This window comes from Ciona intestinalis, chromosome 14 (assembly GCF_000224145.3).
Source record: "Ciona intestinalis chromosome 14, KH, whole genome shotgun sequence".
Classification (NCBI taxonomy): Eukaryota; Metazoa; Chordata; class Ascidiacea; order Phlebobranchia; family Cionidae; genus Ciona; species Ciona intestinalis.
In genome coordinates, this window is record NC_020179.2 from 2,344,650 (window position 1) to 2,362,259 (window position 17,610).

At 36.3% G+C, this 17,610-nt stretch overlaps 4 protein-coding genes across 5 annotated transcripts; 3 read left to right on the forward strand and 1 right to left on the reverse strand.

Annotated features, from left to right (window-relative positions):
- Positions 1 to 19: 19 nt before the first annotated feature.
- On the forward strand, positions 20 to 4,008 carry LOC100181276 (Fanconi anemia group J protein homolog). Its single transcript, XM_002120203.4, has 2 exons — positions 20 to 218; positions 284 to 4,008. Exon 2 carries the CDS (start codon positions 292 to 294, stop codon positions 3,727 to 3,729), a length of 3,438 nt encoding a protein of 1,145 aa, XP_002120239.1. The 5' UTR covers positions 20 to 218; positions 284 to 291; the 3' UTR covers positions 3,730 to 4,008.
- LOC100178156 (peroxisomal carnitine O-octanoyltransferase-like) lies at positions 3,952 to 6,506 on the reverse strand. The gene is made up of 2 exons (XM_002121263.4): positions 6,397 to 6,506; positions 3,952 to 6,199 (listed from the first exon to the last, which is right to left on the reverse strand). Exon 2 carries the CDS (start codon positions 6,140 to 6,142, stop codon positions 4,277 to 4,279), a length of 1,866 nt encoding a protein of 621 aa, XP_002121299.1. The 5' UTR covers positions 6,143 to 6,199; positions 6,397 to 6,506; the 3' UTR covers positions 3,952 to 4,276.
- A 314-nt stretch (positions 6,507 to 6,820) lies between these two features.
- LOC100175846 (chromatin-remodeling ATPase INO80) lies at positions 6,821 to 10,107 on the forward strand. Its single transcript, XM_002119415.5, has 8 exons — positions 6,821 to 6,969; positions 7,133 to 7,254; positions 7,613 to 7,723; positions 8,031 to 8,085; positions 9,020 to 9,069; positions 9,354 to 9,387; positions 9,442 to 9,483; positions 9,772 to 10,107. Exons 1-8 carry the CDS (start codon positions 6,906 to 6,908, stop codon positions 9,777 to 9,779), a joined length of 486 nt encoding a protein of 161 aa, XP_002119451.1. The 5' UTR covers positions 6,821 to 6,905; the 3' UTR covers positions 9,780 to 10,107.
- A 1,454-nt stretch (positions 10,108 to 11,561) lies between these two features.
- Positions 11,562 to 17,610, forward strand: LOC100178919. Of its 2 annotated transcripts, XM_026837557.1 has the most exons (8): positions 11,562 to 11,965; positions 12,760 to 12,925; positions 13,410 to 13,543; positions 14,502 to 14,646; positions 14,921 to 15,122; positions 15,799 to 15,914; positions 16,197 to 16,293; positions 16,603 to 17,610. In XM_026837557.1, the coding sequence occupies exons 5-8, from the start codon at positions 14,972 to 14,974 to the stop codon at positions 16,773 to 16,775; spliced, it is 537 nt and encodes a 178-aa protein (XP_026693358.1). In that variant the 5' UTR covers positions 11,562 to 11,965; positions 12,760 to 12,925; positions 13,410 to 13,543; positions 14,502 to 14,646; positions 14,921 to 14,971; the 3' UTR covers positions 16,776 to 17,610. The 2 variants fall into 2 exon arrangements, 1 of the variants encoding a protein (XP_026693358.1); XR_003396560.1 differs by lacking the exons at positions 15,799 to 15,914; positions 16,197 to 16,293; positions 16,603 to 17,610 and having other exon boundaries at positions 14,921 to 14,932.

Genomic DNA, 17,610 nt, shown 5'->3' on the forward strand with positions numbered 1-17,610 from the left:
TGTTTATCTTTCGCGCCTAAACTATCCAAGCGTAACCACGTGTGTTTCATTTGTTTTGCTTATACATAGCGACTGATCACAGTGATTGCACAAGCATTTGAAATCGTTTGTATTTCCTGTACAGGTGTAGCGGTGTTAGAAATGGTCCTGCCTGAAGAAAGTAATATATTGTTTATGTACCAAAATATCTAATTGTGGATAAAGCTTGCTTCTACTAGGTAAATATGAAGTTTTAATATTTAAAGACAATCTGATATTTAAACTAATAGTTCATTTCTTTTAGTACCCACAATGATGGAAGAGAAACCACACGTGGAACTGATGATTGGAGGAGTAAAGATTCATTTTCCATTTAAACCTTATCCGTCACAACTCTCAATGATGAGCATGATTGTAAAAGGTTTACAACGATCAGAGCATTGCTTGCTTGAAAGTCCAACAGGAAGTGGCAAGACTTTGTCACTTCTTTGCTCTGCTTTGGCATGGCAACAAGATCTAGCAATGCGATTGCAGAAAAAAGAAGAATTGTATGAACAATCAAATGTTGACTGTGCTGAAGAAGAATGCTGTTCCATTGAGCAACCCCCAAAGGAAAAGGAAAAAGTGCCTACTATATGGTTTGGAACAAGGACTCACAAGCAGATAGCTCAAATTACCCATGAACTAGCTACAACCCAGTATAGGCATGTAAACATGAGTATACTATCAAGCAGGGAACACGCTTGCATACATCCATTAAATAGTCAGTCAAAAACTAAAAACGAAGGATGTAAAGAACTACGTAAAGGAATTCACCCTGACCTACCTGGAACTCACTGCATATTTTACCAGAATGTCAACAGGCTAAGAAGTCATGCTAGTTTAAAAAACTGTGGCATAACTCAAGCATGGGATTTAGAGGATTTAGTGAAACTTGGAACCAGAGTAAAATCATGTCCATATTATGCTGCAAGGGAGCTGCAGAAGACGGCATCTATTATATTTTGCCCTTATAATTACCTTATTGATCCCAGTATTAGGAGTAGCATGCAGATTGACCTTCAGAATGACATTGTTATTTTAGATGAAGCACACAATATAGAAGATAGTTCAAGAGAAGCTGCAAGCTTTACTGCAGTTGAAACTGATTTAATGAGCACTGTGGCAGACCTTGAACATTTAATTTCTGTTGAATCAAACGTGGAAGAACATCAAAAACTACACTTGGTGTTATCAAAAATGGGAGGCTGGATGAACAAACATGTAAAGGACCTGAAAGAGTCTGCATATGAAACCTGGTCCAAGGTTTGGACTGGAGAAGATTTTATTCCGCATTTAGATGAATGGGGAATCACTGCTGATACATTAAGCTTACTTGTGGAGGCATTTTTGAAGGCAGTTGAAACAAAGGAAGAAGAGGAAGGGGGAGTAGAAGAGGAGAAAAAGGAAATGATCATGCATTCAATGAGCAAATCCTTTCTTGGAGCATTGTTTGATGTCTTGACATATATCCTTGCTTCTTCCAAAAAGTTCGCAGGAGATTACAGAGTTACGATGATACGAACTGCTCAGTTCGGTATTCCTCCTCCAAAACGAACAAGAGATGGCTGGGTTACAATTAACAAAAGAAAGTCAAAGTTTTTTCTGCTTAAACTGCATTTCTGGTGTCTTAATCCTGCTGTGGCATTCACAGATTTGGCAGACACAAGATGTATCATCTTAACTTCTGGAACTCTGTCCCCTATGTCTTCATTTTCTTCAGAGCTTGGTTTAGCATTCCCGATCCAGTTAGAAGCCGCACATGTCATTTCTAATTCACAAGTATTTGTGGGCTCCCTTGGTTGTGGGCCTAATGGTCACAGACTGCAAGCAACTTACCAGAATACAAACAGTTTGGATTTCCAAGACGAACTTGGTAAATTGGTGCAATCGGTTTGTAATGTGGTTCCTTATGGCGTGTTATGTTTCTTCTCAAGTTATAAAATGCTAGAAAAACTCTGTGAAAGATGGAAAAACACAGGTTTGTGGTACGACATCTGTCAAAAGAAGGAAATTGTTTGTGAACCTCATGGTCGTAACAAAGCAGATTTTGATGGAGTTCTACAAAATTTCTACCATACTGTTGCAATGGTGGGAACCAGTGATTTAACCGGTGCATTATTTCTGGCTGTTTGTCGAGGCAAGGCAAGTGAAGGGTTAGATTTTGCAAACAATAATGCACGTGCTGTAATCACAGTGGGCATACCATTTCCTAACTACCGTGACAAGCAAGTGGAACTAAAGAAAACCTACAACAACTTTCATTGCCAAGACAGAGGTTTACTTACAGGAAATGATTGGTATGAAATTCAGGCATTCAGAGCTTTAAATCAAGCTCTAGGTCGCTGCATTCGTCATAGAAATGACTGGGGAGCATTGATTATAGTGGATGACCGCTTCTGTCAAAATCCAAGGAAATACTGTAAAGGCTTGTCGAAGTGGGTTAGACAGAAAGTTAAATCTTATGACAAGTTTAAAGTTTTTGAAGAGTCATTGGCAAACTTTTGCCAAAGACAATCTAAACAAGAAAATGAGAAAGAGAATCTTTCCCTCACTTTTACCCAAAGTGCATTTGCATCCACTTCAACCCAGATCCAATCTACAATTGTAGAACCATTCAACCAAAGCCAGAAGTCAAAGATTTCAGATCATTTTTCTATAAAAGATAAACTTGCAACATGCCTTTCAATTGGAAAAGAAAACAAACCGGAAATTCCTAAAACTGAACTTCAATTTTTGTCGGACCCTGAAATCAAACCAATTAAAACTGAAAATGCGGTGAAGCCAGAGTATGAGGCAAGCGAAACTAAACCCAACCTAAGAAAATTTAAATTTAAATTGGAGCCTAAAAACAGTTCGAACCCTGAAATCAAACCAATTAAAATAGAAAATCAGGTGAAACCAGAGTACGATTCAAGCGAAACTAAATTCACCAAAAGAAAATTTAAATTTGAGCACAAAAAAAGTTTGAACACTGATGCATCGGTCAAGGACAATAAAAATAAACAAAATAATGATGTCATTGTGATTACGAACACCCCTGAAAAGGAGGACATTTTAATTGTTCCGGAATCCCCAGAAATTAAATCCGACAACGAAGAAGATGACTTTAAGGAACCATTTTCCGCCTCAAGTAAAAGATCTAGATCTCGTTCTCATGATTTGAGCAAAAACAACAGAGGAAAAAATACGATTGCTAGTCAGCTTGCCAAAAAATGTAAACTCTCTCTTGATTTTAAAGATGTTGAAAACCCTTTAAAAGAAGAAGAGATTTTATCTGTGAAAGAGAAAAAGAAAAGACGTACCAAAAGGTCTTTTAATAACTTTGATGATGATTTACGAGGTTTAAATACTTCTAAAGCTATTCTACAAACCGTTATGTCATGTCTTTGCAGTGAAGTTATATGTTCCGCCAAGGAATGTGACATTACAGAAGTAAAACAGGACTTTAATTTGGTTTTATTGTACTCAAGTGGGGACACCTTAATAGCAGTGGATCAAACACTTGTGCCAAATCTATCTTACATGTCGCACACACTTACAAATAGTGCCACATTAAACTGTGCATGGTCTGAAGTAGACAAACATGCTTTTCGTATATTCCAGTGTATAGCGTGTAATGAAGTAATTGCTGTACAAGTAGTGAGCCATGCAACTCTATCTAACAAAGTTCTTTTTATGCCTCAAACTGTGTCTTTGACGGAGAAATAGTATTTTGTTTTTTTTAGTAGAATTGTACTTCTCTTAAAGATTTTTTTGAATTCGTTCGAAACTTCAGTACACTTGTGCTTCTTTTGAATATTCTTAGGATTTTTTACATTTCATATTGACCTGTCCTATAGTTCTATTTAATTCTATATCACAACAAAAGCATGCTTTTTCTGCTAGATAACTGTCTGAATATAACTTTAGTAACGGCAAAGATGTGCACTGTTTCATGATTGTTAATTTATTGTTTCTAATGCTGCATTACACAAAGAATTTTAAGAATACACGTATTCTGCTTAAAATTGTAAGGAATTACAGAATCTCTTTATACAATATTATTTACAAAGCAATGTTTTACACATCAGGTAGAATATAGAATGTGATAAGAGTAAAATGCCTTGACAGTTTGGATTACTAAACAAATAGACATATGCACCAGAGATAATTCAGCACAATGTAAATAATAATACAATTACAAAATTTGAAAACAGTGGAAGTAATTAAAATAATTAACACCTGCATTTATATTTGCATGTTAAAAGGTATAAATTTAAAGTTTTGCATTGCTTTGCGACAGGATATGAAGCACCGAAATCAGGGCATTTTGAAAGTTAGTGCTCAGTAAACCTGCATTCGTTTCCTTGTTAGAGTTAAATGCTGAAACTGAATATATGATCTTGTTGTCGTTTATTCTGTAGAAGAATCCGTACCCATTATCAACCATAGGAGCCACAGAACCTTGTGCGTGGAAATATCCAACACAACTTGTGGAGAGAACAAAGTTTCCGTTACCTCCACTTGCAGCAAAGGCAGGGTCAGTGTAAAGCTCTGGGATGGGAAAACCATTTTCCAAGCAAATGTACAGCAGGCCTAACAGGTGTCGGTCGCAACCTTTGTTTTGTAGGCAGTCAGCCATTAGTGTTACAAATTTTTTATGGGCGACTTGTAGCAAAAGTTTAAGTTGCTTGAAAGCTTCAGATCCTGGGTTGGGGTTTTGTAGTACAGCTTTGCAAAAGTCAACTGCTTCTGGAGTACAGCTTCGACATGTTTCTGTTCTTCCATGATAAAACTGCCGTGTCATAGCAGTTTCATATGTTGGGCCAGGTTTACCATGTGTTTTCATGTATGCTAGTTGCAAGCAAAGTTGGACCACAAAATCAGGATGTATTTTGTATTGCTTGAAAGCTGCCTTACCGAACTTTTCAAAGACAATCTGTAAAAGTTCAATGTTATCCTTTATTTCCCTGCATAAAGTAGTTGCTTTGTTTATATACATCATAGAAGTTTCGTCTAATTTAAAGATTAGCTCTTTAGGCTTTTCATAAACATCTGTGTGCCATGGCCCATTCCAGACCCCCTTTGCTTGCTTTATTGCTTGTGTCATAAACTCCACGAGTGCCACCATAACCATGGCATCATATGGAGTATGATCACACAAACATAAGTTGCCACCATTTTCTGTTGTCGCAGAGTTGTAGGACTTGTCATACCACCTTTGACCAGGATCACCACACATGGCTTCGAAACTGAGCTCTGTGTAGTCTGCTGGTGATGTATCATCCAAAGTTGTGATTATTAAAGAGGTTTCTATTTCCTCCAGAACTTCTTTATTCTTCGGGCTGATTGCAATTAAATGATCACGTGCATCAGCCCATGTATCTCTATCCAGGGCGGTTAAGGCAGCTACTGGGACCCCTTTTTTCTTCCTTTGGTTTGAAATCTCATGGATTTCTTTGAACATTGCATAATATTCAGGTGGTGTATAGATCTCACCAGTTGTGGAATTAACACTTGGAATGGAGAAAAAGTAACCCCTGGAAATCACAACAATATGTGTTGGTGCGGTGCCTTCAGCTTCTGTTTTAAATGAATGCGAAAGTTGGTCCATACCACGATGTGGAATTCTACACGTATTGAACAGATACCGAAACTGATGCATGGTTAGTTTTTTTCCATCACCAAGACTGTGTGAAGCAATGAGCTCTCGTCGTATAAGCTGCCAGAATTGCATGAAATGGTAAGTACCAAGTGCTATTCTTTCGAGTTGAGTACCTGGTTTCAGAGGCCAATAGTGTTCTATGTAGGTACCAGGACCTGAGAAATTACCAGTGGCCAGAGGTGCTCTGCCTTCTAGGTAAACCTTCTTTAGCCACCATTCGTCAAGCCAATTCTTATGCACTCTGGACCTTTCAAGCAACTTTTCTTGCAGTTTTGGGCCATCTTCCCTCAAAAACTTGTCGCAAATTGCGGCTGTTTTACCAAATTCTTCTTCTGTCAGTACTGCTTTACAAGAATCTAAATATTTCTTAATTGTTTGCTGGACAGTCGGTACAGGCAACGACGGTAAGTTTTCGTCGTTGTAAAAGGTTTTGTTTTCAGCTTTGCTGGGATCTTGAACTAAAGACACAGACGCCATCGCAGCAACGTTAGATCTCAGAATAGCAGCAAAAAAGCTTGCGGTTAGAAATTAGGCCTAGAGGAAAGTTTACTTAAATGATTTTGCACATTGTGTTAATAAGTAACCACAGTTTTTGTTGTTGTTTTTTTTACGAAAACAGACTCCAGTTGAACGTGAAATTATGTTTTACTAGATGATATTTTATATTTTTAATGGTGGTGGTTGTATTAATGAAGCGTTTGACCATAGTTTAATAGTACAGTTTGACTTACTATGCACAGTATCAAACACACAGAAGTCCTGTTGAAGTTGCCATTACGAAGGTTTGTGCATTCACGTAGCCAAGTGATTAACGACTCGCATATTCACTGTTTCTTAAAAAGTCTTGTGATTTGTGATAAAAGCTGTTAAAAAAGTAAGATATTTTTGTTCAAAACTGTACATTTGTTCGAAAGATTTTTTATTAAAAATTTAAATTGTCCCCAATCAGTTTAACATAATTTTAAGTGCCGCTAATCGGATGGTTTCGGAAAATTTCGGATTTACACGAACCGATTGCAAATCTGTGAGATTCTGAATGTCACCCTGGAATTGGTTTTGCTGTTCAGTTAACTCTCTTTTATATTTGCAGTGCAGAAACATATTTTGGGATTAAGAAAAGAGCTTGGTTGAGTTAAAAAGTTTGTAATTATTTCGTATTCTGATCGTTTAATGCAATGATTTCCTAATAGAACACCCATAAGAATTTACGTTATAACTGGATAGAATCTTTCATTTTAAAATGTTGTTTTCACGAATTTCATCCGTTGTTGCACGAAGACTCACAACAAATGCGACCAAACAAGGTATAAATATATATATTCATTTAATGCCAGTGAAGAAACCTCCCAAAGCGTTGCCTAATCTGTATAATGGCATAGAGCAGAGTGTTTCTTTAGAATCTTTACTAATGCCATTTATTTTGACCAAATATACTTAAAATGTTAATAACTTTGTTAAAATTCATAGGATTCCTTAGAAGCACCCAGCAAACTGGTAGCCGGCGATTAATGAGTGGTGGTGGAGCCGATATCAGTCCCATGGAAACTGCTGTATGGCTCATATTTGGTGGAATTCCTATTGCTGCATGGGTAGGATTACTGAAATATTTCTAAAATTTATTTTGCTTTAGGGCAATATCAAACACTAAACACAGTGTGGAGAATCCTCGATCTGATAGAGCTAAAGGTGGCTGTACACGTTGTCCGGCGTACGAATTTACATGCGAAGTTGTATGCAAACCCGTGTCCAATTCCGCATGCGGCAGCGAAATCCGGACAAAATGGACGAATTCTGGATACTGTGTACAGCCACCTTAAGGGTTCTCCTACAAGGTTTTTCTTTTTTTTCTTAACAAATTGTGATTTTAGTTAATAACAGTTTAAAAATTTTATATTGTGGTAATTCATCTACCTGTTCTCAACATTGGGTGTCCATTTTTTATTTCAGGGTCTTTACCAAACGGCTCAAATTAAGGCCCGTGTTGAGGCATATGATGCTGGAGAAATTGTTCCAATCAAAACACTCAGCAATGATGAATGGCTGGAGTTTAAGGGAAAGGTGAATTATGCTGTGTTTTATTTCTTAAATAAAACCTCTTAATTTTGGCCTAATTATGGCCACGATGTACCAACTTTTCGCACACAATATAGAATACTTCTAACGAGCTTCTTAACCTGGGGGTTATGACCTTCAAGACTCATCAGGAGTCATTAGGAGTCTGCCAATTTTACTGATAGTACTGCATATATTATTCCATTGACCCTGAGTGGCGGGCATTTTTAAAAGATTAAAATAAGTTTAAAACGAAACTGTTTGAGAAGCTGTGAGTGTTTCAAACTATCTTTTCTTATCAACATATTTTCAGGTTAAAGAAAGATTGGCCGCCAATGAAGAGGATGAGGACGAAGATGAGGACGAAGGTATTTATAATATATATATTAACAATTAACATATTAATATCAATCCATATATTAATGCCTGTGCTGTAGGTTTAGTTGTAGAATATGGTGACTTCTTAAGTTATTACAATGTATTCAATGAAATTTTGGTCTGGAATAACGAATAAGTAACATACAAACAGGAATATTGTTTTCGGTTTGCGATTTGACTTCATACAAAATATGAATACTGGTTCAATCAATGATTTTTGTTGAGGCAGTGGGCCAACTATGATCTAAATCTCTGGTCTCCTGGCGTGGCTTGCCATACATACCCACCAGTCACCACTATACTATATACAATATTAATCCTAGATTTCTGAGCTTTTTAATTGAGGCCAAATATGTAGGAATGCGCCAATTAACCATTTCGACCGAGTCTAAAGTGCTTAATTTGTGTCACACCGTTACTAACCCTACATAAAATTGCTGCATGCTTATTGTTTTAAATACATACCTCGTGATGTGCACGTGACAAGACAGACAGTGAGCAGTCTTCAAATTATGTAGATATTACCAGAACAGAGTTAGGTTAGGTAGTTACTAATTAGGTATAACACAAGATGAAAAAGAAAATGACAAACCATCCATTTGCACCAGTGGCACCAGGTAAGAAATACCTGAACTGTGTTAATGTTATTCAGAAGCTGTTGTCTGTTAGTCACGTGCATGTTACAATCTGCTAATTCAGATAATTGAGTGTTTTTAATTCTGTAATTTGCATGTGGGTTGTAGAGGTGTAGATTCATCGGCTGTTTCTCTTCCATGTTTTTAAATATTTCAGTCTCCTCCGTTGTTGTATCTTTGACAAAAATAATAGGTCAAAAATAAGAAATTTGAATTAGCAGAGTTGTATCGTTTGTTTAAATCTAAATAAAAGTATTTACTGTGTATTATAATATTATTAAATTTCCAGATGAATCTGGCAGCGAAACATCAGAAGCTGAGGAAGCCACTGAACTACAGGTACATCATGTTGCACTTGCATGTTACAGTATAAATGATATGTGTTACAGTATCAATAAATGTCATTCACCGTCTCATTGTAAGGCAGCAACATAACACAGGTGTTCTGTTTTATACACTTGTGCCTTAAAAATACCAAGTATTGCAGCTTTGTGGGTGTTGTGTTTATTATTCAGTCAACCCAGGCTTGGTCTAAATGTCGTCTAATTAAGTGGGGTTGACTTTCAGGGTTTATCAAGCTGGTTTTATGTATGCCGATATAATGAGTTATATTTTATATTTAGGAAGAAGAGCCACAAGCAGTTGAACAAGAGAATGGTATGTTTGTATGAAGAATACTTGTTTCGTGTATTTATGTGGTTTATATAACAGGTGCTGTTAGAAAAGATGGAAAAGACACCATTATATTTGTGGGTGAGTGGTTAAAATATTTAATTTTAATTCTGTCCCCAATTTAGGTATTTTAATACACCTTGGGTGTAGGTAAAATCCTACTATTTTAGTTCAATTATAGTCCTACCTAATGCTGGCTCTTGTTGTTAATTGTATACTAAATATATAGTGTTCTATTATTGATAGTTTAAGAGGCTTTAAGTCCTCTCTTGGTCTTCTAGGCCCCATCATAGGATACCACTAACACTAATATACAATGATATTTAAACCATAAGTTGTTACAATCTTAAACTTTACATTTTATTTCAGAGAAATAAAAACTTTTGATGCTGGTATCTCTCCACAACCCACAGTTCCACAATCTGCTAGATTACCAACTTAATCCTTTGCTGTGAAAACGCATGTGCTTAGTGTGTCAAAATAAAAGAATTTTCAATGATCTGGTGTTTTTATTTCGATATCTGAATACGAAATACCTACAACGGATGTAAAACTAGTATAATAACACTGAATTAATGATTTTTTTTTGTTTTTCAGATTAACTTCATCTAACTATTTGTCTTTGTGGGACTCTGGCTTTTATTTTAATACAAATTTTGAGATATAAATATTCTGATACCCTTGAAATAAAGAATACAAAAAGTGTTGCCGTGTGTTGTCTTTGGCAAAGCGCATTTCTTTCTTTCTTACCCAACCTAAATTGAGGTGAAATATTTCAAGTGTGTTTCATTTTAAATTGTAAACCAGAAAGACAGTTTCCTTTGCTCAACAGATGTCTGAATTAATTTAATATCTCCGCTCAGTAAGCGGTTTTACTTCACAAAGATAATAGTCTCTAAGGAAGAGCGTTGTTGGCGATATTAAAATTTGCTCAGCATAAGCAGAAGTGTTATAAATTATAGATCACCTGCGAACTTTATCGTTTGCAGAACGTTGTGTATGCATATAGAGGACCCGTTAACATGCATTTCGTTGTTCATAGGTGCCGTAGTAAGCTGTTATAAGACTTCTATCAAATTACAGCACTATGGATCACTTGTAGGCAGGTTATAGGATTGTTTAAAACGTAAACAGTTAAAGGAGTTTATTTTGCATGAAATTTAATTCAGGTTTTAATTAATTACAATTATGTGCCATGTCTGAATAGAATAGGATTGTCTAGACACGATGTACCTTTGAATTATTAACGTGCTACTGGTGTTTTCGGATGGTGTACGATGTTGCTGCAACAACATACCAGATGGAACAGACAGAAGGCCACACATACAGTTTGGAACAGAGATAGATTAGTTTCGGTCAGTTCAAAGAGAAACTTAGTCGTAATTGGAGTCGGGATTTCCAAAAACATAAAAACTAGACAGAGAGGACAATTTTTTCCTTCGAATACTTCAAAATTACGAAAAGATATTCAATTCTCACTGCCGCCTGCAGTTAAAGGCGTGATTAATGCCAACTCGACCCGTTTTCCAGTCCTGCGTCAGAAAATTAACGACGGGAAAGCGCAGGCATTGACGCGATACAACCAGAGAAACTTCAAACCGTGGTTTTGCGTCAACTGTTTCAGGCAATTGCAAAAAGATACTGAAAAAGTTAAACTACCGATTTTACCAACCTACCAAAGTAAATGGAACAAAGAAACAGAAAAGCCGGAATATAAGTCGTCAAAACTTCCTTACATTTCCAGAAGTTATTTATCCGGGACGTCTATTTATTCTCTCGAATCCGAAGACGCATCATCAGAAGAAAACAGTGTCCTCTTTTTCGATGAAGATGCAAGTTTTTATTCTTCAGAAAGAAACTTTACTGAGGATTTAAAATACATCCTCCAGCGGATACCTTCCCCCCTAACAACCTCTGAATCTACGACTACCCACGATCAGTTCGTTCTTAGACTTGATTCCAGCTTAACAGAAGACTGGAACTCTAAAAAGGGAGAAAAAGAAAACCAGACCAAGAGTAGGCCTATGACCATGACTTCATTGTCACCAAACGAATCTCAAATGATTGACAGCCATCGACAGAAAACCCCTATCGAGTTTCGAACGAACTCTAAGAACACAAATGTAGCTGAAATAACCCCAGTTCAATACGCAGATAAAAAGACAGTTTCGTCTAAGCTTGAAAAATTCTCCGCGGCACAAAAAAGTCCGCTACCAACGCCAATGCGAAAGACTGAAACTCCAAAGTTACCTCCTGTTAAAGACGCTATACCGAAACCATCAAACAAAAACTTGGACCTAAAATGTTTCAGGTCAAAATCAAGACAGAGCCCAACCATACAACGTGTAAAATCTAAATTGTACAACACACGCCCTTTATCCAACGCCGCAAACCTTGAAAGCGATGAAACATACTTTAAAAAAGCTGGATCACCGATCTCGAAGAATGATTCTGTTGGAATATCCAAGGGAAAAGTCAATGGTGTTCCTTCTGATACCAAAGTACAACGTAAACTCCCTCCTGTAAAACCTGTAAATCAGCATCTACGTGGTGAAGCAAGCAAGTGAGTTTTTTTTAACTTTGTGTGAATATCTTAAATAATTAATTATATATCAGCGACGATTGCTCCAACCCAGTGATCCTTTGTAGGTTGTCTGAATTATCAGCCGTAGCCGACATTATAAAATATGACAGCAAACTCGTAATCTGGCACGATGTCCATGAAATAGAACATACGTTCTATAACACTGTCGTTGCCCCAATTTAATATTTGCTTGCAATAAATATTTTCGCTTTCAATAGTTGAAGCTGGTAAGAGTTGTGCACAATTGAGCGATTTTAATTTGTATTTTACATTGCAGTCGCGCCCGCCAAGGCCAAGTTCTGAATACGTTTTTAAATAATTCAATTTCATTAATATTTATTGCAATATACTTTGATCCAATTTGCTTATATAAAGTTTATTAATATAAAGGTTTTAGAGGTCTACGTTTTCATTGTCGGAAACATTCTAAAAGAGATTGTTTCTGTTCACATCAGCTTGTTTTAAACCCATTTTACGTAAACGATATATATAGGCTCTTACATTAAAAAGTTATATAGTAGGGTGGGGAAAGATGGAACACCTTTAACACATAATATCCAAACATCCTGATTGTATTTTAAACAATTAACAACGGTCTATGGGAGTCGTGGGGATACGGTTTCATAATTCTTTGAGTATTCTTTGTTTACTGGAAATAAAAGGTGTCCCATCTTCCCCAACCCTACTCTAAAAGTTATAGTTGACATTACTTTTTAAAAACCCGTGTACGTTTGGTGTCATAACATATAACACTGAGTCCGTCACAATTCGAGATTACAACTTGCAATAAACGACATCGTAAGAAGAAACAAGTTTCTCCAAAAAGAAATCGATACAGAGAAACAGAATCTTGAAACTTTGTTTCCAACAGCTACAGTTGAGAAAATACGAAAGGAGAATAATGAATTAAGATCGGAACAGAGTAAACTAAACAGATTGGTAAATCTATTTTCGTAAATGTGGCTTTGTCTATTATAGTGGGTTGGGGTAAAATGTTCAATATTTTTATTCCCTTTTATCGTTTAATTTGGTAGTTAAAACGGTCAGAATTATATGACCGTATTCTCTCGACTTGATATGTGTGATGTTGTGTTCTAACAATAACCATCTTACTCACACTACTATTAATGAACTACGCAAGGCTTACATATGTATTATATACACACGCAGTGGCGTTAAATCCACTTATGAAATAGTGGCGTGTAAAGATATAGTAGTGTAGGGTAATATGGGACACCTTTACACATAATATTCATGTATCTTGATCGTGTTTTAAACAATTAACAACGGTCTATGAGACTTGTGAGAACTGAGGATACGGTTCTATATTTCTCTGAATGTTCTTTGTTTACTACCAAATGAGACGGGAAAATAGAATTAAAAAGTGTCTCTCCTCTTCCCTACCCTCATGCTTTTTTTTCAGCAAAGTAAGATGGTTGCCAGGTTGAAATTCTTAGAGCGTGAAAACGACATTACTTCATCTGAACACTCTGGTCTTCTGGACAAGAAAGGAATTCAACTTCATAGAATTGGAAGTTTTGAAAAGAAAGTAGAAAGGTAACGAACTTTTTCTTTTATTTCTCTGGCGCCGTGGCAAAGTGCTTGGCGCACCTGCTTTAACCCAGGGGTAACGGGTTCAAAGATGCTCGCGGCTATCATTCTGGGCGTATGTGAAGAATGTAACTTATTTTATCCTCGCGTGGCCGGAAAACGACAGTCGTTATCACACGGGTTTAACACCTCGTGCCAGCTTACGAGTTACCATGTATGTTACTTTGTGGGTAATTATTATTATTTTTTTTTATGTATGGCTGATAATTTGGACAACCCATTGGTGAGCAATTGCCGTTAAGTGTCTTGCCCAAGGACACATACGCCCACAATGGTAGCGGCGTCGAGCCTTGAAACCATTACATCTGGGTTACAGACAGGCGCGCTAACCACTACACCACGGCGCCGGACAATGTGTCCTTGGGAAAGACACTTAACGAAAATTTCTCACCAATGGGTTGTCCAAATCATCAGCCATATTACATAAAAAAGAAGAAGAAATATAGACACAAAATAATCACCTACAAAGTGAATGCATGCCAACTCGTAAGCTAACACGTCAACACGAGGTGCATGAAACCCGTGCTATAACAACTGTTTTTGGCCATGCGAGGATAAAGTAAGTTGCATTCAGTTATTCTTTCATTACACTAACACAACAAAGCTGTAATGAATGAGCACGTATTATAAACTTATTTTTCAAGTCGGGGTAACTCAAGTTACAAAGCAACTAATGTCTAAATCTCGCCCGCGCTGCTCTTATACGATAAGAATGGTATAATTAAAATTGGCACCGGTTCCAGATAAAGTTGGTTCTTTGTCATTGTCGACTTTTGCCGGGAATTCGTAATTTTTCTATTTTTCAATCTTCGCTACCGTAATCCAAGAGATGAATCAAACTTACTATATTCATATATTTCGTTGCCTACAGGAACTTTAAAGTTTATATAAGATGTATTTTAAGGAAAAACAAAGAGCTTGAGAAATTAAAAAGGGATGAAATGGTTCTTTAGGATCGGAAGAAAGAAGTGAAGCAAAGACTTCTCGATTCTCTAGAAGATGCAGAGAAGCAATTAGCACGGAGGACGGAGAAGGATCAAGAGCATGAGGTGGATTGATAATTTTGTGATTTTCTGTAATTATATAGTAGGGTGGGGGAGGTGGGACATATTTTCATTCTATTTTCATCCTATTTGGTAGTAAACAAAGAACATTCAAAGAAATATGAAACTATGTCCTCATGACTCTTATAGTCCGTTGTTAATTGTTTAAAATACGAACAGAATATCTGGATATTATGTGCTAAAGGTGTCCCAACTTCCCACATCCTACTATACCTTAGAAAAGTCAGTGTGCCACCATAACTCTATATTGTTATTGCAGCTTTGCATAAAGTCGGTATCCAAGTTAAAGTCGGAAGCAATCAAGCTTCAAATGTCTCTTCAAAGTAAATTGGCTCAAAACGTCGACACGGAGAATTCTCTTCATCAACTTCATGCTCAGAATTCTCAACTTAAACAAAGAACAGAAATCCAAGCTGCAAAAATTAAGGAATACAAAGATACACTGGTCACTTTAACTAAAAGTATGTAAAATTTTCCAAATAGGGAATGCGCACGTCGAACGTACAATACCATTATACTGAAATAATAGCAGGGTGGGGAAGATGAGACACCTTTTCATTTTATTTTCTCGTCTTATTTGGAAGTAAACAAAGAACATTCAAGCAATTATAAAACCGCATCCTCACGACTCCCGTAGACCGTTGGTAATTGTTTTAAAATCGATTAGAATACTTATGTGCTAAAGGTGTTCTATCTTTCCCCATCACACTGTTTATATATTGTACTATCACTATGGTAATATAGTAGGTTGGGGGAATACGGGAGACTTTTAGCACGTAACATCCAAATATCCTGATCGTGTTTTAAATAATTAACAACGGTCTGTGGGAGTCGTGAAGATACAGTTTTATAATTCTTTGAATGTTCTTTGCTGACCACCAAATGGTACAAGAAAAGGGAATAAAAAGGTGTCCCATTTCCCCCAACCTAGTATATATATGACAATCTTATTTAAGCTGTTTGTTAAGTTTGCCCCGTAGACCAAAGACGCTACTAGTTCGAGGCTCAAAAGTTGCTACAATTGTGAGCGTATATGATGGCCCTGGAGAACACACGTAACGGCAATTGCTTTTTTTCCAAATTGTCAGCAATACGCTACAATCACTTATGTATTGTAAACTTGATATTTTTATTCAGAATTAGAAGCCGTCAAATCTGAAGCAAGCATGGCCAATACAGATGTTTTAAACACTGAACGCTTATACCGACAGAAAGAAGAGCTAAAAATATCCATGGTTTCAAAGAATTGCCAGGTATTTACTGCAAATTAAATATACAACAAGCGTAAAAAAATAATTCGGGAGATGCGGTCACAAAACGCGGCTCCCCCATAAAAGTATATGATATTTTACAACAACTACAAACTTATATTAAGTTCGGTTTACAATTACGCAACTGGTTTATTAGTATATGGCCCAAAAAACCTGTTTTACGAATTCCTTATGCCATATAGAGTTGCGTGATTAGGCTACATTGAAAGGTGGATTATTATTATGTTTCAATAAAAACATCAAACACGAGTTGCTTTATTACAGACGAACGCAAGATTAGTGATACAGAGAGACATTGCGTGGATAAGAGTGGCAGAGGAAGAAGTTCTACTATCTCCGCATTGTGGCGATTCTGCGTCAGGTATTTAAATGTAAATAAATGTTTCCTTGCGACAAAATGTCCTACTGAGACAAAATGTCCCATTAAGACAAAATGTCCCTCTGAAACAAAATGTCCCACTGAAACAAAATGTCCCACTGAGACAAAAATGTCCCCCTAAGACAAAATGTCCCACTGAAACAAAATGTCCCCTAAGACAAAATGTCCCACTCAGACAAAATGTCCCCCTCATACAAAATGTCCTCTTGAGACAAAATGTCTAGTATAGTCCTCCCTACATTTCTTTTCCTGTCGCGAACATTTTGCTAACGTAATATATATTTTCCACAGGTAAATTTCATGGAGAAAAACATGCTTCACCTAACCTACCAGTTGGTGCAACGACCCCAATATTTGAAGTTTATAATATCGGTAATAACGACGAGAGAGAAGAAGTGACAAGAAACAAGAGATTGGTGGACGAACAAGAAGATTCAGAATTTATTTGGACAAGTTATGAATAACTATAAAACAAATGTGCATTTTGTATTTTTGTACATTTAACTCTAATTGTAAGCTTAACTTTAAATGGTTAACATGATATAAATACGTACAACTGCAATAATAGCTTTTGTTGGCATTAAACATACTTTACATTAACAAAATACAATTTAGGTTTCAAATCAACACCATTTACTTTTGATCGATTAGAAGACATTGAGATAGCAATATCAACGTGAAAAATGACAAATTTAGGTAATAAATGCAAGGATAAAACGAGAATATAATATGTAACAGGTAAGTGAAAAATGATGATTTTTACAGGGATATTAAACTTTTCAAAAAATTGCGATTTCCATGAATGATGTTTTATTTAACCTAATGTTATGTAAAGTCAAGACACATATCACTGGTTGCTTTCCATATAAAACATTGTACGACTAAAAGTTAGAGCTCATACATTTCAAATATCAATGATTGAAAAGTTGGTTAGAAAAAAAGGCAAAGTAATGGAAGATAACAATATCAGCAATGGGTTGTTCAAATTTTCAGCCACACAAAGATGAAATCTAAAAAAAAATAATCACCCACAAAGTAACATACTTGGTAACTCGTAAGCTGGCACAAGGTGTGTGAAACAGAACATTCGTGTTATAACGACTGTAGTTTTCCGGCCATGCGAAGATAAAGTAAGTTACATTCACATTCAGCAGAAGGACAATAAAATGTCTTCTAAAATTAATGCGGAGGAAAAAATAAGTAACAATCAGTCATGTTTTTTTTAACATTACGAATGCAATAAATTTTAAAGAATTTGAAATTATTCATTTATCAACCACACCACTTATAAAAGAAGAT

Excerpts from the sequence above, each read along its gene's own strand:
- LOC100181276 (XM_002120203.4), top strand. The coding sequence starts at position 292 with ATGATGGAAGAGAAACCACACGTGGAACTGATGATTGGAGGAGTAAAG.
- LOC100178156 (XM_002121263.4), bottom strand. The coding sequence starts at position 6,142 with ATGGCGTCTGTGTCTTTAGTTCAAGATCCCAGCAAAGCTGAAAACAAA.
- LOC100175846 (XM_002119415.5), top strand. The coding sequence starts at position 6,906 with ATGTTGTTTTCACGAATTTCATCCGTTGTTGCACGAAGACTCACAACA. Across the intron at positions 7,724-8,030 it reads GGCTGGAGTTTAAGGGAAAG|GTTAAAGAAAGATTGGCCGC; the intron begins GTGAATTATGCT and ends ACATATTTTCAG. Across the intron at positions 9,070-9,353 it reads AGGAAGCCACTGAACTACAG|GAAGAAGAGCCACAAGCAGT; the intron begins GTACATCATGTT and ends TTTTATATTTAG.
- LOC100178919 (XM_026837557.1), top strand. The coding sequence starts at position 14,972 with ATGTCTCTTCAAAGTAAATTGGCTCAAAACGTCGACACGGAGAATTCT. Across the intron at positions 15,915-16,196 it reads TGGTTTCAAAGAATTGCCAG|ACGAACGCAAGATTAGTGAT; the intron begins GTATTTACTGCA and ends GCTTTATTACAG. Across the intron at positions 16,294-16,602 it reads TTGTGGCGATTCTGCGTCAG|GTAAATTTCATGGAGAAAAA; the intron begins GTATTTAAATGT and ends TATTTTCCACAG.